At 36.0% G+C, this 24,452-nt stretch overlaps 1 protein-coding gene across 1 annotated transcript in view; it reads left to right on the top strand.

Moving 5' to 3' along the window:
* SBF2 (SET binding factor 2) overlaps window positions 1-24,452 on the top strand; it is a 240,092-nt gene that overhangs the window by 170,687 nt on the left and 44,953 nt on the right. The window contains exons 18-27 of the mRNA XM_009328574.1: window positions 6,022-6,192; window positions 7,778-8,040; window positions 9,313-9,485; window positions 9,751-9,824; window positions 10,217-10,412; window positions 11,623-11,750; window positions 14,031-14,206; window positions 15,130-15,275; window positions 19,218-19,416; window positions 21,474-21,670. Coding sequence (XP_009326849.1) covers window positions 6,022-6,192; window positions 7,778-8,040; window positions 9,313-9,485; window positions 9,751-9,824; window positions 10,217-10,412; window positions 11,623-11,750; window positions 14,031-14,206; window positions 15,130-15,275; window positions 19,218-19,416; window positions 21,474-21,670 — 1,723 coding nt within the window. The remainder of the gene's footprint in view (window positions 1-6,021; window positions 6,193-7,777; window positions 8,041-9,312; window positions 9,486-9,750; window positions 9,825-10,216; window positions 10,413-11,622; window positions 11,751-14,030; window positions 14,207-15,129; window positions 15,276-19,217; window positions 19,417-21,473; window positions 21,671-24,452) is intronic.

Raw genomic sequence — 24,452 nt, 5'->3', positions numbered from 1 at the left:
CTTCACAGCTTGGCAAGCCTATGGCTGAAGATGCTCTTCCCCTTCTCTGACAGATGGACCCCGTCAGCCCCTAGTAGATCAGGTTTCTCAAAGCGAGTCCCATGGTCTAAGTAGCTGTGGCACCAGTCCTGTAACCATTTGTTGACTCACCAGGTTCGATTGGCCCTTTCAAACCCCTTCCCTTTGACCGGCAGGATTGATGAAAAAACTGCCTGTGATCCTGAGTCCCTTACCGCCGCTCCCAGGGCTCTGAAGTCCTTCTTCATAGTCCTCAGACTACTCCTGGCTGTGTCACTGGTGCCCACATGAAACAGCAGCAGTGGATAATAGTCAGTGGACTGTACAAGGCTTGGTAGCCTCTCAGTGACATCCCTGATGTGAGCCCCCAGTAAACAGCACACCCCTCTAGAGAATGCATCTGGTCGGCAGATGAGTGCCTCCATACCTCTCAGAAGAGAGTTGCCTACTACTATCGCCCGTCGCCTTTTCTTAGTGGCGCTGGTTGTTATATGGCGGGCAGATCAGGCTGTGTTACTCAGCTCGTGCTTCTCCTGGTGTGACAGGACTTTCCTCTTCGGCCTGCAGAGCGGTGAAGCGGTTCTGCAAGGGCACCTCAGGCTTTAGGATACTTGTCTGAGTATGTGCATGCTGTGATAAATATTGATATATATGCATGGTGTGGTGCAGTGTTGTCTGCAATTAATATATAGATAAGCCTCACTCTTGCAGGTCAATCTATGTAGGTTGATCCTGTGGGATTTCTTTGAAGTCTTTTTACATTTAGCAGGTATCTCTGTGGGCACAACATAGATCTGAATGCAGCACTGGCTCATAGAATATGTTCATTTGAAGAACTTCGTTTACATCACCTTAGGGAGGGGCAGTATGTTGCCTACAGTAAGTGGTACCTAGTCATGATATGCACTAGGTGGTAATTGACTGAATGTCTATATAAACAGCTCCTAGATGGGGAGTAACCCTTTAAAGTTGCAGTGTCACTGTGTCCTGGATGATCTGTAAGCTTACACTTGCCGACTTCCAAGGAGAACCTTAACCAATACAGGAGAGGAAGTGCTGTGATCTCCTTTGGTATGCAGAGAAGATGGGTGGGTAATTTCACAGGTGTTGCAATAGCTTTCTCACAGAGGTCAAGCAGCTGTCCCGTAGCACAGTGATTCCTCAAGGAGCTGAGCAGGAAGCTATTCTTTGCATTCAGCAGCAACCTCCTTCTCACCTCTTTTCCTTCCTTTTCTCACCAAAAATATCCAAACCAATAACCCAGGATGTAAGTTGGAGACAGAAATCCAGTTTACTTCTGAAGTAAACTGGATTTCTCTAGAAAATAGAGCACTGTTGAGTTTGCCCCTTTGTTTCCATAGCCAAGAGACATGCAGCAAAATCCTGTGAGAAAAGAGCAGTCTCAGGTGTATTTATATTCTGGTTTTTACTCTTTTTGTTTTGTAACTCTTTTTCCAACTTCACAATCAATAACTTGATCCTTTGCTTTGCTAGAATAAACTTGCTTTCTTCTTTAAGCTTTTGTGGTGTAAAGGATAATGAGTGATCAGCACAAAGCATGCTTTTCTTTTCCAGAAACAAGCAGTCTAAGTAAGACAATGTCATAGAGAAGCTCTTTGGGGACCTGCCCCTCACAGTAAGTTTGGGAGTCTTGGAGCTGGTGCACATTTTTTACTGAGCTGCAAGTATCATTTTCAGAATCAGAAGTATCCAGTGTCAGGAAACAGAAAAAATTCTAGGCAGGTATTATCCAGTGCCACTCAATTCCTGAATTCAGGAAGTTGCATATTCACACATAGCAAGTCCCAAATCTACCTTGTGTTTTTACAAACTGTAGAATGTAATTCATTATTTTTATATGGGTAATGTCTGTTTCATACGTAATTTGGGAGGGGAGTGTTTGGCATTTTTTTAAGTGCCATTAGTCCGTTGAAAGAACTTGGTACCCTTTGCAGAAGTTAACTCATTTTCTGTTGGTTATTACAATTTACGTCTCAACGCTCATTTAAGCTGTCATACAGACAGCATTAGAATAAGGACTTTATCAGTTCAGAACTATTTTTATTATTTTCTTCTGGGGTCTTTTTTAAGCTGTCAGCCCTTAAATCCTCCCTTATAAGTAGGAAATTCTTTTGCTGCCTCCTACGTTCATTCTGTCTGGCAGAAATGAATTATTGGGACAGGGAGAAAGAGCATAAATATCAGTATAGTTGAGCTGTCCTATGAAAAGATAGGTGAAGATTTGTTTTATATATGTAGTATTGCTTGATGAAAAACACTGAACTACTGTTTTACTTAAATTGGAGAAATCCTGAGTAAATTCCTTTGGATACAACAGTAAGCATTGGGGCCCTTGTGATGTATTAGATTAGTTTCCATTCTAGTCAAACGGGCTGACTGAGCACTCCGGGGTAGAGAATATAGACACTGCAAGCCTCATGGAATGCTTATATTTGTACCAAGAGTATTTTTAATCCATGGATTTTGACTGCATAGGAGCAGCAGTGTGGTTCTTAAGGTTGGTATTCATATTGCTTTTTTACAAACAAACTAACCAAACAAGCTGAGAATCCAAAGTGATTTTGCCCAAAATAACTGGCAGAGCTGAGCCTGGAACTACAAGTCCTGACTTTGATTCTGTGCTCAGGCCACTATCAGGTTTTTCCATTTGTTTCAACACATGCAGGTGGTGAGAAGGATAATGTTTATGATCGCTTAGCTTTTTGATGGATTTTCTTTCATCCTTTTGTAAACAAGCTATTTTTATTTTGCCTAGGAGTTACTGTCAGTGTTGATTTATGTTGTTATATTTGAACATAAATCTCCATCGTTTAAAAATTGTTTTGTACATGACTGTTAATGGCTCTAAATTATGAGCACAGGAAGAGCATCTAAAAGCTCCTCATCTTTCCTGTTGTGTTTGTCCCCATGTGAAAATTGTTTGTTTCATTTTTATTTCTGTAACACTATTACTATGGACCCGGGGTTATGAGTTTAAACTTTCTTTTGGGTTTGTGCCAAAGATCACAGTTACCTGATTTGGGCTGAGGCATCAAAGGCAGCTGGACAGGTTGATAGTCAAATCACTCCTTTGTGTGGCATTCAGTACACAAATTGGCATGAGTTAACTATATCAACTAGCTAGGCTTGAACAGACATTTACCTTTCTCTCTGCTCTCTCTGCTCTCTCCTCTCCTCCCTCTCCTCTCCCCTCCCTTCTGACATCATACTCCCTTTTTGCAGCTGTATTGTGACTGGGAATTACTGCCAGTGAAAAAAATTAAGAATAAATAAAAGTAAAAGTCATTATATGGCTTTAGCAGTAACTGTAGCTTTCAAGATGTGTTATCCATATTTAAATTCCATGATTTACCTGTCATTCCCATTCCTCTGTAACACAAGTTTTGTGCATCTGGATTTTGAGTTAGGTGAATGATTGGGCCAGATCCATTCTGTGGGCCCTGTGTTAATTACTACAGCTGAACAAATTAAGCCATTTTAAGCTAGCTGTATACACACCTGCCAATGGTGAAAGATATGAAATGTGTACAGCTCTTAAAGAATAAAGATTACTGTAAAGGAGGTAGCTTTACAGGAGGATAGAGGTAGTCCTCCTGTATATTTTTTGTTTTAACATTTTCTTGGGTTTTTACAATTAAAAGACTCAATTTCATGTACACTTAGTTGTCCTGCTAATTAACAGGCTTGACATGGTCATGACTTAGTGTATATTTTGTATGCCTGAGATTTTTTCAAGGGATGCCCAGCAGTCAATACAAACATCAGTAGGACACTATTTGAGCTGTCCTGTTCTGTGATTTAATGGCTAGGTCAAGCGTGGGAGCCATTACTGTGCCATCAGTTATCATTTCCGGTGAGCTACCATAACCTGCATCGCAGCTGAAACTTGGGAATTTGTTAAGCAAACCAGCTGTCTTCTGTTTCGATCCATATTGAATAAACAAAGTCACATTTAATGTAATTTGAGTCTTCCACACATTTAGATTTCTTAACAGGTTACCAAGAAATTTTAATGAATTCTGCGTAATTAAATAAAAATTACATTTCTCACTTTTGGTGGTTAATAGCGAGAAGGTAATTTCAATTGGTAAATTTTAGTAGCATGTCACATATCATTTCCTCAAACATACCATTTCAAAGGACCTTGTCTTTGATAGGGAATGAATACATGGCACATGATCAGAACTTTTAGTTCATGATGTACTCGGAAGAGTGAAGAGCATAGTGTGGAAAACACAGTTCAAAGAATTGCAAAACCAGAAATCCGTAAACCAGGCTTTAAATTTTTCAGTTGTCATTTTCTAGCCTTCCACTTGAATGCCTGGGTGCCTACTAAGGAAGTATTATATGTACTGTCTGTTGTGTACAATTGTACATTTACAAATATTAAATCAAGTAGTATTTATGCTCTACAGGAAAGTGGTTTACAACATATACAGTTAAATTTTACTTTAATGATTATTTCAGGTATGGGTAGTATTCTGAGTGAAAGTCATTAAATGAGGCACCCAGTAATCTACTTTATTCTTCAGTTCTACTGTAGAAATAATCATAAGCAGGTATTTAGATTATCTGCTTCTTTGCTATGTGCAGTATACAAGATTTCTGTGGCCTTTTTTCAAAAAGTAAGAACGTATGATAAAAGATCTAATTCTTCACGATTTGGGTCATTGAAATAGATTTCCTTTCATTGTATGTGGTTATCAAGAATATTAAACAACTCACTGGGAGACTAGTGCTGCCTAAATAAATAGACCTACTTGAAAAAAAAATGGTGCATTCATAATGAGTAATGCTGTAACAATTCTGGTTTTGTTTGAGACCTTATAGGGATCCAGACCCTTGTGACTTCAAAGAACATACTCCATTTTGGTACTCTTTCAGGAGCTGGATTTGGGTCATACAGTGCGGTAGATAACAATGAAGAGAACAAGTTATCTAATCTTCTGCTGTTGCAACAAATGCAGCTTATTGGAAGGACTCAGTTGCCACTTACAATTATTTTAAATTTCATTATTGTAGTTCTGACTTTTAAATAAAATAAGAAACAATTTTCATCTGTTTCAATACTGATTTCTGTGTTGCAGGACTAGGTTATTAAAAATACTATATTTTGTTGGCAAGGAAAATGTTTTATATTACAAAAGTGTTCTGTACTATTGTCGCGGTTTAACCTCAGTCGGCAACTGAGCACCACGCAGCCGCTTGCTCACTCCCCCTGCCCCCCACCCACCCCGGTGGGATGGGGGAGACAATTGGAAGAGTAGAAGTGAGAAAACTCATAGCTTGAGATAGAAACAGTTTAATAATTGAAATATAATAATAATATACAAAACAAGTCATGTATAATTGCTTACCACCCACCGACCAATGCCCAGCCAGTCACCGAGCAGCAGCCCCCCCCGGCCAGTTTTCCCCCAGTTTATGTACTGAGCATGATGTCACACGGTATGGAATGTCCCTTTGGCCAGTTTGGGTCAGCTGTCCTGGCTGTGCCCCCTCCCAGCTTCTTGTGCACCTCCAGCCTTCTCGGTCAGTAGAGCATTGGAAGCTGAAAAGTCCTTGACTAATGTAAGCACTGCTCAGCAACAACTAAAACATTGGTGTGTTATCAACATTATTCTCATCCTAAATCCAAAACACAGCACTGTACCAGCTACTAGGAAGGAAATTAACTCTATCCCTGCCGAAACCAGGGCAACTATCATAGAATTCTTCCTCTCGAGTCTCATTTTTCTACTGTGAATCAAGAAAGCCATGCCTTGCACTGGGATTAGACTTGTATACAAGCTTCTTCAATGGCACAAAACTGGAGATAATTTCTCTTCCCTATATTGCTGTATAAAAGATGGTACCTGTTGCATAGTTCAGTCTGTACAACTGATTTTATATACATATATATTTCAATACTCAACCCATAGCCTTTAAAGGAAATTAAATAATAGGTCTAATTTGTCAATTTTGCACATTTTTTGCTTTCAGAAATTAGCACCTGGAGTTAGTCAGTTTGCTTACACCTGTGTACAAGACCATCCTATCTGGACTAACCAACAATTTTGGGAAACAACCTTTTATAGCAACGTGCAAAATCAAGTTCGCTCCCTCTACCTTACAGCCAAAGACGACAACCATGCTGTACAGTTGAGACAAAAGGTAGGAAGATATATTAAAGTAAATATCAAGGTGGTATTTTTAGGCACTTTTTAATTGTCTCCTAACTTATAGAGAACTAAGTTATGGTTTCTCTAATTTTACATATTTTTCTTCCATTTTTCCCATATTAAACAGCATACAATAACATGAAAAATAACAAAAATGTACATTTATCTGCAAAGCATTATAATTTGATGTTGCTCTTATGATTTTTCAAACAACCACTTTTTGTATAATTTTCCACACTTTAAGGTATATGTTTTTCCTGAGCGTACTAACTTATTGTATAGCAATGTTATAAACTAGTGACAGTTCTATTATATGAACAACCTAGCTAGCAGCAGTTCTAGTGTCCAGTGATAAATTATTACCAAACCCTAGGGTGGTTTCTGTTCAATGGTACTCAGTCTGCTTTATAAAAATTGGACAGATCTTCCAGAACGCAAATTGTCTGTCTCAGTAGGAGTAAAGTACATCTCTAATACAAAAATGAAAGTATAACGGGAAGCCTTGCAGCATGCTAAAATAAGATTTTTTTTATTTTTCTTTAAGAGGGAGCACATACACATAGTAAAGAGCCGTTTGTAATCTCTCTTCTTGTATGAAAATACAGCATCAACTATGTGACTGAAAAGTGTATGCTACCCAAAGTCATACAGCATTGTAAAGAGAGGAAGTAAAATAGACAGGGATATTCCCAGAAATGTAGTCAGAATGAAGAACTGAACAGGCATGTCAGATGTATCAGGGATAAAGAGCAAAGGACTGTGGGACTGTGTATGGGGAGCCCCTTCCAATCTGACACTATGTAAATAAAAATGTGAAGAATAGTAGAACTTACAAGGAAGCATCTACTTTAACCCTCATGTGTTTATATGGAAAATTAGCTCAACTTTAACTTAGTATGGAAAAAATATTTATAAGATACCTAATCCTTTAATAATTTAACATCAGGTGTTAGGTCTCTAATGTCAACTGCCAGATTCCTTTATTCTAATTTCCTCAGGCTGTATTATGATATGACTGTGTGCCTTCTACCTAGTTTGCTTCAAGCAAATGCTAGAGTTGGACTCCAACATGTGAAACCATGAATGTTTCAACTGGTCTGGAAGCTATTTATATAAAAGCTTGCCTCACCTGAACATCCTAGGAATTTGGAGAATATCACCTGCATCAAGCAATGAGCTGCATGTTATTTCTCCATCTGATTTATGCTTCTTATGATGTGATCTAAGTGGATAAGCTAAGGAGAGCAGCTATACTAAAGTCAGTAAACCACTCTCAAGAAACATGGACGATCGTATAGCATAAGAAAGATCTAGAAAGAAATGATGTTATTTAGATCTGTCTACATTGTGCTACTTACATATTTCAGTAAACTGCCTTCAAAGCTCAGTTACTATAATCATAACTCTCCTTAAACTCTATTGAGTTTATTTCTTTTTCTTTTTAAATTAACATATGTTTTAAATAACTGAAGGAGTTTAATAAACAATTTAATAAAGTTTTCACTAAACATTGTTTTTTAAGCTATAGCTTTATTATTTTTTCTATGTCTTTATATTTCTTTCTGTATGTCTCCTAGGAGAAAAATTCTGTAGGTCCAGACCAGGATAAGACAGCAATGGACCTGGCTGCTGAGCAGTTGCGATTATGGCCAACTCTTAATAAACAAACGCAGCAGGAGCTAGTCCAGAATGAGGAAAGTACAGTTTTCAGTCAGGCAATTCATTTTGCTAACCTCATGGTCTACCTGCTAGTACCACTGGATACAAGTAAGAACAAGTTATTGAGAACATCGGCTACTGGTGACTGGGAGAGTGGAAGCAACAGTATTGTCACAAACAGGTGGGTACGCAAATTCAGTGGTAATCAATCAGGATGGGCCACAGTTTTCAAAAGCTTCTTAGTTTTCAGGACTTATTCTACCAGATTATTTCAGTATCTTCTCTTCTTTTCCAGTTCATTAATTAAGGAGAGCAGAAGTCCAACGTGATTCCTCTTAAATAACAGAACTTAATCTGGAGTAATTTATCACCAATTAAAGGAACATAAAAATTTTATTGTCACAGTAAGAATTTTTAATCTAGCAATGCAGATGTTGAAGACAAACATAGGGTATGATGAGAAAGAAAACAGCAGCCCAAAAACTACTCCTAGTTTTTATATAACTTGAAAAAAACCAGTGTATGAACCTAAAATCAAGAAAGCATTTGTATAGCATCCATAAAAACACAATTTCTGTGCAACAGCTGCAAGGAAGAAAGTCACTGAGGTTACAAAAAGCAAGAGGGCTAAACCACTGTGGCAAAGGTTAAATTACTAAGGAGGCGGGAGGAGTATAACGCCAGTTACATTCCCTAGCATGCAAATCCAGAACATTTCATAACAAGCCGTCCTTCCTCTCTATTTATTGTCTTCATTATCACCTATGATCTGTCAGAATTCCCACCTGATATAATTGTAGAACACTGCGTGAGAACACTGACATCAAGTAAAAGATAGGCAGGCTATCAGTATCAAATTCCCCATGGCTGCTCATTTCTGCTGACTAAACACCTCTAAACTCAGGCATTAGGACATGCTCAGTAGTCAGGTTGCAGTATATGTTGCAAGGTATGAATCTGGCCCTTAATATTATTATGGGAGGTGTTTTTAGATGTTCAAAGTACATCTCTCATGACTTGCTTGCATTTTCTATCTGATGCACAAAAAAACGTTTCTTATGGTCTTTTTAGCTTTTGAATGCTTTGCTCTGCAATGAAAATATTCATTTAATGTATCTTTCTGTATGTAACTGGATATTTGTTTACCTTGGGTTGCAAATAATGTACTTGATTCTATGAAGAGAAGATGTAGAGCTCACTTCCAAGCAGCTTTTTTTCTCTTGTGGGCCTGTCTGCACTGGAATCATGGAGGTCAAGTTCTCCATGCAGTTCTAACAGTGTTAATAACAGTGAAAATACGGTGTAATTGTGGTACCACCGTATGCTTTTAACAAGGTTTATGTACTGTAACTAGAAGAAAAAAAACACAGTTTGTCTGTCTTTAGCCAGGTATCATATGTGCATCACCAGCTGAATTTTTCACACTTGAAATTTCTTTTATTTATGTCCATAGTATTGCAGGCAGTGTTGCGGAGAGTTATGACACTGAAAGTGGATTTGAAGACTCTGAGAACAATGATGTTGCAAACGCAGTTGTACGCTTCATCACCAGATTTATTGACAAGGTTTGCACAGAGAGTGGAGTTACACAGGATCACATCAAGGGTCTTCATTGCATGATACCAGGTAGGAATTGTAACAAAAAAGTGGTTTGTAGTCTTTCTTTTTTTCTTTTTTTTTTCCTAGTGAGAGAAATGCACTTTTTAGTTTCATTTATTTTCAGTGAAGTTAGGTTAGATTTCTTTTCTAGACTATAATTGCTGTTGAATTTCAAATAATTATTCCCTTGATGTTTAAATTTGAGAATTTCAGAATATCAGAGTTTTATTTGGATTGCAACTTTCTCTTTCATGTTATGTGTGACTTCATTTATGGTATTACTGCTTTCCAGGCATTGTAGCAATGCACATAGAGACCCTGGAGGCTGTCCATCGTGAGAGCAGGCGGCTTCCACCAATACAGAAGGCAAGTATTATGAAACATACTTGTATTCTTTACAAGTATTAGAATTATGCAATTTAGTCATCTTTTTTTCCCCCCCTCATAATGTTAGGAGGAAACATCAAAACATTGAAAGAAAATTTCCACCAGTGATAAATAAAGTGCTTGGCTTTGGTCTCATGAAATACGAACTTATGAAACTAGTGGAGCCAAACTTCTGATCATAAACAAGCTGTTGCATGCCCACTGTTTTTTGAGACCCATTTCTCTCAGTTGAGTCCAAACTCTGTCTCCCTTCTTTGGACTCAGTCTCATAACGATTTTGTTTTGAAGCTTTTTAAGCCAAATATTATAACTAGACTGAGGTATAACACTGGTATCACCATTACACTTACACTTTCATTTATTTGCGTCAGCCCAAAATTCTACGACCAACTTTACTGCCAGGAGAAGAATTTGTTTGTGAAGGTCTCCGTGTGCTACTGGATCCTGATGGCAGAGAGGAAGCTACAGGAGGACTGCTTGGAGGTCCTCACATCCTCCCTGCTGAAGGAGCTTTGTTCCTTACCACTTACAGAATTATATTTAAAGGCACTCCTCATGATCAACTGGGTAAGAAAAATTAAACAGTGATAATTGTGGTCCTTCAGATAAGCAGGACTTTGAGCTAGCCTATCCACCTATTCCAAGTAACAACATCAAAATGTATATACCTCACAGTATAATTTTTCATGTTGATTAGATAAGAATAATCTCTTAATATAGGTTTTTCTCACTAGATATGACAATGATTGATTTTGATTTTGCATTTAACTTAACTAGAACTTATTTCTTCAGATGAGGCATTAGGTGCCAAATCTTTGTTTATCCCTGCATCTTGGTAGATATTTAGAGTGCTGCCTTCAGTAATTTATGTAATATAAAATCATAATATGTACTTGTCATGGAGGAAACTTCAGTAGACTGTCACATGGTATTATGGGCTTCTACAGACTACCTAAAGATGGAGACAGAAAATAAGGACATTCCTGACCATACTTCAATAATTTCCATAGACTTTCTGCTTCGAATGGACAAAATGCTTAGTATCTTTATATCTCAGTTCCATCTGTAAAGTTGGTTTAATAATGCTGCTTTACAGAGCAACGTTTGTAAATTTCTTCACCACTAAGAGAGAACATATATACTGTGTGAGATCTGCAGCTTCCACTACACCTAGCTTCTCATTAAACAGGGTTTTTTTGGCCACTGGGAGTGTGTTAAATGAAAAATATCAATGAGTTAGTATCCCCCTAAAATGATTATTAATAAATTCAGTATTCTTTTTAATATGTAATGGAAATAGCTCTTCTGAATGATAAATTATCATATTTTGATGTCTGCCATTTCTAAGCAGATTGTCATTCAGAAGAATAAATTTATTGTGGAAAGTTCATGGCCATATGTAAAGATATCAGTGTATATCATTCATTGTTTATAAATTCTATAATGCAACATGAAATCCGAATAAGCTTGAAACTGTTTCTTCCCCCCCTACCACTCTAGATTTTGGGGGTGCATTTCCATTGTGTAGAAAGGCTCAGAAGGAAGGAGAATATTTTTCTAATCATCCCAGCTGAAATTAAGCAGAAATTCAGATTACAAATAATATTTTATGAATTTACCAACTTTTCAGGTATTTTGCCTGAAATTAATTCTGTACCGTTATTTTCGTGTTGCTTTGTGCTTACTCATTCCTATCTATTCAAAGTACAATGTGACCAAACCAGATCTGATTCTGTGATGTAACAAGTATCTGTGAATACAATTTTATGGTCCTCAGTTGGAGAGCAGACGGTGATCCGGAGCTTTCCTATTGCATCTGTTACGAAGGAGAAGAAGATCACTATACAGAACCAGCTGCAGCAGAGTATGCAGGAAGGACTGCAGATCACTTCAGCTACCTTTCAGGTAGAAGGAAGTTTTGTAAAAATTTATGTGACAACACAGTCAGCTCAAAATACTTACGAGCAGCACTTTGTCCTGATATTTATGAAGAGTTCAGTTTTGTGCCCTGTAAAGTCAATAGAGGATGCAGTCCTCTCATAGAAACCCTGCTGTTTCTTGGCCCAGTTGATATTTACAGAGGGTTACCATTTTCATATTTGATTTCTTTCACTCCTTTCCTCACCTTTCTATTTTGGATCCAGTAAAGGGCTATTCTGGGTCCGAAATCTCTTAATGGGAGTAAGTAGAGGCCTAGGCAGGCCAGTGGAAACATGCTTTCTTTCTCCTCCAGCTACATGGAGTGAATACAGAAAAGCTATAAATATTGATGTCTTCTCAAGACTTGTCACTTTACCAGCTTTCTGTAAAAATCCATGGCAGAAAGTCATGGTACATCTCACATGGAAGGAAGCTGCCCTTCCAGGAATCTTTAGGGTGGCCACCATTGGCCAGAACCAATGAGCTTCCGTATGACTTGCACAGATCCTGGTAGTTTCCTGTCTGTAGATCCCCTCAGTATGTTCAGCCGAAGCAAGTACTGCGGGGTGATTGACAGAGGTGGACTTCTAAGAATTAAGAATCATGAAATCTCTGAAGTCTTCCCTAAATGTTTCTTCTTGGTGGTGATCTTAACTGTGGTCAAACCGTAAGAGGTGGAAAGTTGAAGTCAAAGAATTTTATATTATGGACTGAAAGTAGACTGCACTACTTAAGATATGAAATATTTTGTTGGGTTGGCTGACTACAGAAGTGTATTTTCATTGAGAACAATAACTAACATTTGAAAACATAATAAAATAGATCATCAGCATTTTACTAGTTCCTTACAATAATGGACATTATTTAGCTAATCATCCTTCAATATCCTATTCAAAAGCATAAGATTAGGAATACAAGTGAGTAAAACAACCGAAAGTTGTTCTTGTGGACTTCTGAGAGGACTTCATGAGGACTTTTATTTTCCAGAAATCTTTTTACCAGAATAGTTAGCATGCTTCAATGATGTGCTAAATACAGACACAGCTCAGTGTTTCCAGTGCTGGATTCTGGTCAAACATCATCTTTGCTTTTGTTTAGCATAGTTTTGTATTAGGTTATGAGAACAAAAACAATCAGGAAACAGTTTACTTTCTGTTCCCTTTTTAACAGCTAGAGTTCAATACGGTATGAAATAGCCCCTCCTCTTTGTTTATTAATTATGACTTTCAGAAGGTTTCGGCTGCAGTTATGCTATTTAATGTCTTTAAAACTTCAAATCACTGTAACCCCTAAAGATTCAAGAGCTCCTTTCAAGGAGGTCCTAGAACAACAGAGTTATTAGTCATTTGGAAAGTATTTGCAAAACAAGTGAAATTAAAGAAGCAATGATGAAATCCACCTTCTAGATGGCAAACAAAAGACATTCAAAAGGTGTATAGGTATGCACTGAGAAATAAAGCTCTAGGATATTTCTTTGTTTGCTTTTTGCATGTTCTTAAAGTTGTTTTGGGCCCTTTTACAGATTGCCTATTTTGTCTCTCTCTCTCTTTTTTTTTCCCCCGTTTTATTCCTCCCCCCACCCCCGAATTGCTGACTGTCATCCTTTTGGCTGAGGATGATGGGATGGGATTTATTTTTTTCAAAACATTTCAAAACGCATTTTTAGTGGGGTGGATGGATCAGTGTTGAATAGCACAATGTTAGTTCCATTTTAAGGATTAAATTTCACTATTACTTTTTTTTTTATTAGCAGTTTTCTATACTTTGCAAGGTGAGGGAGAAATTTGAATGACTAAGTAATGGAAGTATAATGGTTGTGACATATGAATGCTGAAATTGTTGGTTTGATGAGAGTCTTTGAAGTGCATTACCAGCCTTAGCTCCCAGTACATGGGCAAAGCTGGCAGAATATTTCCAAGCTAAGCTGTCCCATTTGACTAGTATTTGAACTATTGTAGACATCTTAGTGCCAGCACTACTACTTGGATTTACCAAAATATTTTGTGTTTGATATTATGAGAATTCCAGATGCTTCTTAGTGAAAATACCTTAGTATTAGGACATAAATGTAAAAATTAAATACAAAATTAATAAGCTGTGTGATGTCCCTCAAAATCAATAAGATGTATGTACATATATTTGTGTTTTCCGATGGACATAGTACTGCATAAGTATGGGAATTTTGCTAATATTTTAGGTTCTTTTAATTTTTTTAATTCTATAATTTTTTTTCCGTTTCTAACATGCCATGTCTTTAATATGCAGTTAATTAAAGTAGCATTTGATGAAGAAGTAAGTCCTGAAGTGGTGGAAATATTTAAGAAACAGTTAATGAAGTTCCGTTATCCTCAATCTATCTTCAGCACTTTTGCATTTGCAGCTGGGCAAACAGCACCACAGATAATTTTACCAAAACAAAAAGAGAAGAACACTTCATTCCGGTATAGTCATTTTTCTTCTTTTATTACTGATGTTCTTGTTTAGTATTAGTCAAATACATTGAACAATCTGACAGCTTTGCAGAAATGCAGATCATTCAAGCAGTTTCAGGAAAAGTCAAAATAACCGATTGCTGTTCTGCATCTTTTTATATTTACTGAATAAAAGGTAGATTAGTATGATATACATGTCAATTTGGTATAGGAATATATTGTTTATCCAAATTTCTGGCTGCAGTAAATTTGAACAAGCATCTCAGCACATTTTGAAACATGCAATGTAAGTAGCATCTTCAGCTATGCAAACTATGCCAACATAAAAACCAGATTCTTGTGTATTACTTTGTAGGTTAATAACCTAATGTGGGTTAGAATTAATTTTACCCTTAGTACAATCTGTACAGTTGTCCTAGTGTTTTTTAATCTAGAGTTTGAGATTTGGGTCCTCTGGAAGTTTGTTATACGTTAATTTTTACTAGACTAGATGGATCATTAGTCTGTTCCAGGGTGATAGTTCCTGTGATTCTCTGTTGATTATTGCATTGTTGACACAGGAAAGTAGAATCCCAAACTAGCCATGGAATCCTAAAACTTTAAGGTAATTTCTGTCTTTCCTGCCTTTACTTTGTCAACGTTGTAGATTTATCACATCACTAGCAAAATACAAATACCTAAAGAAAGATGATGGCTGCTTATTCATTACCATTAGACATTATAGACACAAATTTATCTCAAAATAATAAAATTGGTATTTAAAAATTAATATAGGAAGTCATTTTTCTGGGGGTTATAATTTTTGTCATATTAAATGAAAAATTATGAAATACATTTTACTTGGTAAGTGGGTTCATCATAAAAATCTGTACATGCTATCAGGGAGAATCATATACATCTTTCTAAATATTTTTGTTGCTATGAATTTATAGTACCTTCTCAAAAAGCATTGTGAAGGGAGCAAAACGTGCTGGGAAGATGACAATTGGACGCCAATATTTATTAAAGAAGAAGACAGGCACAATAGTGGAAGAAAGAGGGAATCGCCCAGGCTGGAATGAAGATGATGATATCTCTGGTAATAGTAAAACATTTTTTTCCATGTTGGTTGATAAGTCTGTCCTATCATGCTTCCATTCCAATATATTGAATAAGTAATATCTTCAAGAAGAAATTGCAGAGTCTTCCTAGACAGGAAAGAGAAAGGTTTCAAATATGTACACTTAGTAAGTGTTTTCTTTTGTGATGACGAGGCAAAAGAGGAAGTTGACTTCATTCAGTGGTAAAGCAAAATACTAGATTATTATTTTTTAATTATCAAACTATTTTCATATAGTATCTTTTTTATCATTTTTTACATCGTAATAGTATAGATGGAACAGCACAGAAGCATGCTGTAGCTTCCATTTATCTTTAGACATCATGATATCTGCAATTAGTCTATGATGAGAAAGCAGTAATTGGTGAGATTCAAGAAAGAGCAAATACTTTGGGGGACTTTTGCGGATGTGGAAGTGACAAATGATTTCTGAAAGCAGCAGAAGTCATTACTACTGAAAATACCATTTTTCCAAATTTTTGGTTGAAAGATTTGGGGACAGAAGGTAGAAAGTGATATGGGCACTTTGTATAGTTCATGTGATGGTGTGGAGTTTGACTTTCTTCCAAATACTTCTTTTCCTACCATGTGCTGCTGTCAGTATATCCTTATCTGGACCAGTGCTAATTTATAATAAACCACTAGAGGGAACCAGATTCTCCTGTACATAAACAGGTATTGTTTTGTCATACCATTCTTTCTTTTAAAAAAAAAAAAAAAAAAATTCAGATAACGAAGTGTTTATCAAACACTAATAATTTCTTCAAAACATCAAACAAGCCAAATTTTCCTTTTGAATATTTTGTCAGCGAGCAAGGCAACTTATGTGACTTCTAAGCAGATACATAAAAGTTGTCTGAAGCAGGACTGTGTTACTGCACTGTCTCTGTCCTCTCCGAAATGGAAGAAAGCCATTCTAGGAAAGCTAAAAAATATTGATTCTCTTCTTTCATTCCAGTTAAAAGTGGTGGAAAAAAGGCAAAAAGAAAGGATTACAAAATACAGAATGTCTTTACAGTACTGAAAAATTACGTTCTTAATTGAATTTCCAGCATCTTCCTTAAGTGCTGAGTTAGTATGCGTTCTGATGTTGCAGATTCTTTGGTTCAGAAGCAATTCCGCAGGCTTGATTCATCACACACATCAGGTGTGATTTTTGGTTGATATTGTGTCCTTCACCCAGAGATGCCAAGCACAATCATACCTGTGTATTCGTACTTCTCTTGATGATGAAGAAATTTTAAGAGTTTTTGCATTGCTGACATAAAAAACTACATTCTTCCATGAACACAGCTGTTATATAAACATTAGTGATAGTCACTTTTTTCCTCCCCTAACAAAAATATAAAAATATAAATTGTGAGGCTTCCTACCTGCTGCTTTCCAGATGTTGTGACTGGGAATGTGTAAGGTGATCAAAGTCTGACAATTTGCTTTTCTCTCCACACTGCACTGACACCTCAGGTATAGTCAGCTGACAACAGTAGTAACTCTTTGCTTCAGACAAAGTACAAATAGCCATAGGAAATTTGCTATTTAATCACTGCAATTTCTCTTATATTGACTGCTGTGAATGACTTTTTGTTTGCAAGTCTCAAAAACTGAAGTATAGGAAACTGTGCAGCTATACCAACAATGAAGCAAACAGGAACTATCTGTAGCAGGTGATGCATTGTCTTGCATTGTCTTAAAAAAGAAATGTTGAAGATAGGATTGGAAGGAACTTCAAGAGATCATCTACTCATCTCTCTGCCCCAAGGCAGGACCAACATACTTAAACATCTATGAGGAACAGATTACCTAACTTCTTCTTAGAAGCTTTCGAAGATGAAGGTTCCACAACTCTAGGCAATTTGTACTAAAGCTTTAACCATCCTTAACGCTGGAGAAAAACAAGCAATTTTCCGATATTCAGGCCTAAACGTTTCCTTGCCACAATTTAAAGCCTTCACTTCTTATTCTGCCATCATATACGTATAGAAGATATGATTCACTTCATTTTGATTGCAGTGCTTAACATATTTATTAAGTATTGTAATATTTCTCTTCTCTGTTCTTTTCTGGATATTAAATATCTGCAGTTCTTCCAGTTCTTTGTTTAGTAGTCTTGATAGACTTCTGATCATCATTGCTCTTTTGTCAGTGCTTTTTAGCTGGTCCACATATAACTTGCAGTGTGATTTCCAAAACTGGGCACAGTACTCTAGTTATTAGTTGTTGCTAATGAGCACCTAATTTCCCTCTAATTCCTCCCCATCTTTTTATTTTCAGAGTTTAGAATCACATCACTACTAAATTCTGTTTTCTATAGGTGATCATACTGGTGTGTTCTGTAAAACAGGAGACTGTAAAACCCACTTTTATAAACAGTCATATCTCAGGAACAGTAAAATAGAGGGATTATTCCTCTTCTTTTCAAAATCAAATTAAAAAAAAGTCCATTTTAAACTTGAAACAGCAAAACATCTTCATCTCCCTCTTCAGGTTAAGGACACCGATATGAGCTCTTATCTCTAGCTTTTTATGCACAGGAAAATGTTTTGCAAATTCTGATCACCAATATACCTGCTTTCACAAGAGAAAAATGCATTTAGAAAAAAATATTTCAAAAAATGCATCTTCATCTTATCTGACTCAGTTATAGCTTTCTATTCAAAACCGTTAAGTACCAATTTTCTGTATGTCCAAAAATAAAATTATTTCTAAAACTCATTTAATTTGTTGCTCATTAGTGCACTTTATACTTGTAAATGTTTTGTAACTTCTTTCTTACCATGACAAATATGAAAACACAGAAAAAAGAGGGGATATCCACAGCATTAAACTCTATTATTTAGGACAAATAGAGAATTGTTGGTTTTGTTTGATGAGCTACAGGGGCAATAAAATTACTCATTTAGCTTTTAGCTAATACACACACAAAAAAAAAAAAAAGTATATGGGTTCTACTCCTGTAAATTCTGAATGTTGTCTACTGCCAGTAAAATTCTAATTGTATAATTTTTATTTTTTAAAATAATTTTGATTTCCAGTTTTATAAAATCCTTTTAAAATTTTAAATCCTTATATACTTTTCAGTGCCTCATTCATGAAGAAATACTTCCCCTCATACGCACATATTTCAGTGCTTCAGGTGGTAGCAAGTAACAGATACATGCTATGAACAGTAAATCTGCTTTCAGAAGTATTTGGAAATAGTTGGAAGTGTCAGTAACAGGCAGGTGGCAGGTTTTGTAAAAAGACCTTGCTTGACTTGAATTTCAGTATAGTTTGAACTTGTGACATGGTTTTTATCTCTCATGGTTAAAGGTTTTTCTGCTTTGGAAAGTGCAGCTGACGTGCACGGCTGAAGAAAGCTGCTGTTTGACATTGAAACTGAGGCATTAAGAAACTACATTCATCTGTTGTGAAGTTATGACACAGAAACGTTTTTTTATTTGACACAAGCCTTAAAAAGATTTACATCTTTTGAAGATAGCTTAAAAGAATTGCGAGGTCCATTTTATCTTGGGTGTTTAATGAGTTTATACGCACATTTTTCATTATTCTGTCTTGTGTACATCTTTGTATAGCAGTTGTGTGTTTAACAGGTTTTCATAAATTGTTGAAAGAAAGATTATCTGCCTTTGCTTCAGCTCAAATGGATAGATGAGGTAACTTTTTCCAGGATTTTAGCAAAAGAGTTGTCAGCCATGCCAGTCACAAGTGCAGTAGATAACTGTCCGATATATTCAGGTTTCCTAACTAAAATATTATGTTATTGCTTATAATTTCTCCAAATTGTGGTTTGTATGTATTAGTTCTTGTCATTTGTCACTGACAGTAAGACAAACTAATATTTTGTTCAGAAGAAAATAGCATTGTTTTCTGCGTAACTGCTGGCCTCCCCAATAGCAAACTCTTTAAGATTTCTAACTTTAGTTTCAGATGACAGCGAGCTGCACACAAGTGGTACCCTAAAAGCATCAGAAAAATCAACAATGGAGCAATTAGTAGAAAGAGCCTGTTTTAGAGACTATCAACGTTTGGGACTAGGGACCATCAGTAGTAACTCTTCTCGCTCAAAAACAGAATACTTAAGAATAACTGCACTGAACAGGATGTATTCACTTTGCAGGAGGTGAGTTTACCAATTCAGTCAAGTAGTTGAAAATAAAGATGACATAACACACATACCACATGATGTATCCATTTAAGCAACTTACTGTGAGAAAATTTTTGTCTACAGTAGGAGTGTTCAACCAGTGACCTTGAAGCTATTTGTATTCCATTCGTCTTCTGGTCGCTGCATATGTATTCATCAGATTCAGAAAGAGTGCCAGCAATGGTAGCTGGAAGTGAGCTTTCAGAACTGCCCCAGAAGCTCTGTCAGACAACACAAATCTTCCTTCCTAGGTTCTTTCTGTAGTCCATGGAAAGAGAGTGCCCCTGGGGCTTTTGGAGGAAACTAACCTAGATACTCTGAATAGCCTTTTGAAGGAGTTTCTCTCTCTTGGCTTTCTACGCTAATGTCTAAATCATTAGGCTATTTTTCAGCTTTTTGACTTGGCCAATAAAGTTACCTGGTAGAACTCACTCTCTTGGTACGGTTTCTGTAACTTGCTGTGTTGCTACTGGAAATTATTTATGTAATGTATTTGCATATAAAATCTATTCTATTCCTAAATAAAAAAGAAAGCCTCAGAAACAATTATGCATAACTATTTTCTTCAAATAAAAAATATGTTTTAAAACTGAATTCATTAAGGTATCTACACTACTTTCAAAGTTTGTCATGTGCTGAAAGTCATGTGCTGTGTTTTAACACATATTACTAACTCCTTTTTTGTTGTGAAAGCTGAAGTAGTTTACTACCACTACCCACAAAAATTCTTTTTAATACAAAGGCATATCTGCATGAGTCATATCAGAAGAGCATTTGCATTCTCTAAAGCCAGTTTTGGCTAGTCATTGCTTTCATTATGGATAATGAAATTGCCAGTTCTTCATGGAAGAAGGGCACACAGGAAAATATTAGATCCTTTCTTGTTTTCTGACTTATCTAGAGTAACAGACTAATAACTGGTTTTCTTCAATCACCATTGAGTACAATGCAGGTGAAGGCATTAAATCTGTACATTTTCATTATGCTTTGAACATTATGCAGACAACTCTTTCCTCCTGTAAACCCACCAGTTTTTAATACTCTATAGGATTTTTTGGGAAAGATAATTAATACCTGAGTGGATTACAAATCTCAGGATATAAATACTTACCTAGTGCCATATTAGTTTGCTTACTGTGTTTTAAGAAGTAGACCGTAAATATTATGTGCATTGGTTTTGTATGAGGGCAGTTCAATAAATGTCAAAGAACTGAATTTACAGGAACAGTGTATCTTGTAGAGGAATGAAGTTATTTAGTAAGCACTACCTTTTCCCTGTTCCTCGTCTTAGTTTCTTCTTAACATATGAAATTGGCACTTAAATAGAATATTTTTTGGAGGAGATAGAAAATAATCTTTCGTATTACTTGAATCCTCCTTTCACTAACATGAACACTACTATCATCTTGCTGGGTTTTCTATTTTTAAAGCTATTGTGTCAGCGAATTTTGTAATCTTTAAATGTATTGTAGTGTTTTAAAAAGTACACAAAAATGCAGTTTCAAATACACTGTTCCAAGGAACCTGACTGTAAAATTTAAATGTATTTTGACATAAACCAAAAACTATTGTTTTAGTTCTGATATTTTAGGCAATCTAACATTCTTTCCTTTCAATTCTCGTATGTCATGTACAAGTGTCAAAACAAAACTACTGCATCATTTGCATGCCTCAAACGTCTCTTTTCTGTCATGCTCAAAAATATGACTTCATAATAGTGACAGATAAGAGATATACTAAGAAGAAAAATATTACCAAATAAAATAACACCTTAAATAGAAAGAGTCTAGTAGTCTTACAAATTTTTCGTAATTAAAGTTTTTTTTTAAATGCAGTTTTCTTTACACTTTAATGTATTTGCTAGGATTGGACTAAAAATGACATTTACTAAATAAAAAATAATTGTAACAGTTGAGATGTATTTTCATTAAGATGTATATTCAGATTGTGATTTTAGGATTTTTTTCATTGTTTAAGATTTTGAAAGCAATTTTAATTGCTGTTCAATTTTTTTCATTTTTTTGTCAAACCAGTTATCCTGGGCTTCTGGTAGTACCTCAGTCTGTTCAAGACAGCAGTCTGCAGAGAGTTGCTCGCTGTTACCGTCACAATCGCCTACCAGTTGTCTGTTGGAAGAACACTAAAAACAGTACTCTTCTACTTAGATCTGGGGGCTTCCATGGAAAAGGTGTTGTTGGCCTCTTCAAATCCCAAAATACACATACTACAGGTGAGTTGATGCAGCTAGGCTTTCTGTATGAGTAATTTCATATAGAAATACTTATTTTTCTAGAGGAAAGCAGTGATAGGATTGAATCAAAAGTCTCAGGATATGAATGGTTACCTGATATTATATTAGTTCAGTTTAATTACTGTATGTCAAGAAGCAGATCCTGAATGGTGTGAAAGTGGTTCAAAAAATGTCAGTGAATAATTGGAAAGGAGATTATATACGTACCAAAAGTCTTTGGTAAAAGCTAGCATCTGCCAAATGCAATGCAAACTTCCCATTTCCCTTAATTTTTATTTTTCCTTTGCACTGGTTTATGTAATGAGTGTATGTTGTCCCTTTTAATAGAAGATTATATAAAATACTAGAGAGATCATTATCCATTGGATTTTCTCATGTTTTTCATTGTAATATTAGTTTAACATTTATCTTTCTTTTATAAAGCATAGACCCGAAAGATTCTAGTTGGGGTCTTTGCATTAAGTAAATCTCTTCCTTTGTGTGATCAAGATTGGGCCAACACAAGATTTGTCGGAATAGTTAATTTTTCAGAAGAATATAACATATTAGGGCAACATTAAATTTGGAAAGAACATTAGTTGCCTTTCATCATTCACAGGCAGTGTTTAGGATACTTATTGTGACTGCCTGGATTTCCATCTCTTATGCTGATAGATTCTTTGGAGTTAATTTCATGCCAAGAGTGAATTTGGTATATTGCTGAAGAAAAAGTCAGAGTTCTCTTTAATCAAACTGATAGTTGTTTAGAAATTATTCTAGAATTAGGCCATAATTTTTCTTTTTTGAGATAAAGAAAATGTGAGGTAGAATTGGAATACCAGGAACGCATTAAGGTAGCAAAGAAATTCCTCAGTCCTGTTTATGTTTGCATTTCACCCCAACAATCACTAAAACGCAATTAAAGGGTTTGACTCTACTGAATAGTTTGTTCTGTAGAATTTTTCAAAACCTGTAACAAGCATACTGTACAAATATGTGCAAGTCACATAAAAGTAGTTTGAAGATTACATTACTTAAACATTTTCTGCATAGTCCTCCTGAATTTTCCCTTCACAGAGTATCTTTATGAAAACCACAATTTTATTACTTGTAAAGAACAGTTTATATCAGACATAATATTTAGCTATATGAGGTTTTGTGTATATCAAATTCACCTTTAAAATCTCAAAATTTCAGAGATCTTATTAGAAAAACATTTTTTACATCAGACAGTGTCTGGACTGGCTATTAACAGTAATTTGTAAATCACTAATTATCTCCTGAATATTCACTGCTATAGCATTCATTCAGTGTGTCTCTTCGGTGTTTTCTGGGGGCATTTTTTAGTTGGAGTGAGGAGCTAGGTAATGAATTGAGTTTTATATAAATGATTCAGTGAAGTACTACCAATAGTTAACATAGCAGCTGCCAAAGCTGTGAGCTACACCAATTGTTCCACAGGTTTATGATGCGAATCCTAAGCATGGTAATTCAAATATTAGTCTTAAAAATGGATTTAATACTGATTGTCTTAGCTGAAATACTGGCCAGGCATCTTTAACCTGGTATAAATAGAATAAATTGAAAAAATTCTGCAGGAATAGTCTGCAAATTATATAAAGACAAACACTTTCACGTTTTCTGTAATAGCCATAATTTCTATGTGCATGGGAGTATGAGAGCCTTCCAAAACAAGATCTTCAAAGCCTGACTCATTAAAGCATGTTTCCTGTCTGTAATCTCATTGCTTTTGTAGGTGGTTTTTTTTTTAATTTTATATAGTCTTTTATATTGCCATTGTCATTGTCATACTTCCAGCAGTATATTAGGCAATAGATAATCTGATTGCCAATAACTGTATCTGTCAGACATTAGCTTCTGGAGTTACTGTTTCTTTTAAAATGTGAAGAAAATGGATACTCTCCTCAGGAAGGTACTGCAAGTGAAATGAAAAATATTTATAGGATATTAATTTTATTCATAATGAAGTTGAAGCTTGGTGAAACATACTTTCGAAGAAACTGATTAATAAAGACAGTTGTACACAGGTGCATGTATTTGCCTCAGTAGGAGTTGTGTACAATGAAGGAAAGTCTATATTGAAAAATGCATTGTGATGCAAACTAAGAGGACAAAGGTAATCTGAAGTTAAATTCAAGTTGACAGCTGCATACCTTCCTAAGCAGAGATTTCATAGGAGTAGATTTTTATTAAGCGGTTCTGGATCAATACACAGAAACAAAGAGGACCTGCTGGAACTTAATGAATGTTCTTGTGATTTCCTGTTACATAGGGTGTTAAGCAAGTTTTCAAAGCATAGTTGAGATCAAAATGTTACATAAGAAGCACAGAACATATTTTTTAGAGAAATTATGCACAGTACTAAATTGCTGTATGGAATTAAACTAAAAGTGCAACAGAACTGTATTTTTCTAACATCTGTCCACAAAGGATTATGAACAGATTTTTTTTTTGCCTCGGTCTTCACTGGCAAGTCCTTGAGCCTTACCACCCAAGCTGCAGAAGACAAAGGCAGGGACTGGGAGAATGAAGAGCTGCCCACTGTGGGAGAACATCAGGTTTGAGACCATCTAAGGCACCTGAAGGTGCACAAGTCCATGGGACCCGATGAGATCCATCTGCGGGTCCTGAAGGAACTGGCGGGTGAAGTTGCTAAGCCACTAGTATTTGAGAAGTCGTGGCAGTCCGGTGAAGTTCCCACTGACTGGAAAAGGGGAAACATAACCCCCAGTTTTAAAAAGGGAAAAAAGGAAGACCCGGG

The sequence above is a fragment of the Pygoscelis adeliae genome, unplaced genomic scaffold, assembly GCF_000699105.1.
Source record: "Pygoscelis adeliae isolate BGI_AS28 unplaced genomic scaffold, ASM69910v1 Scaffold166, whole genome shotgun sequence".
NCBI classification, from domain to species: domain Eukaryota; kingdom Metazoa; phylum Chordata; class Aves; order Sphenisciformes; family Spheniscidae; genus Pygoscelis; species Pygoscelis adeliae.
Note: the sequence above shows the minus strand (reverse complement) of the source record. Positions and strands in the feature narration are given on the sequence as shown.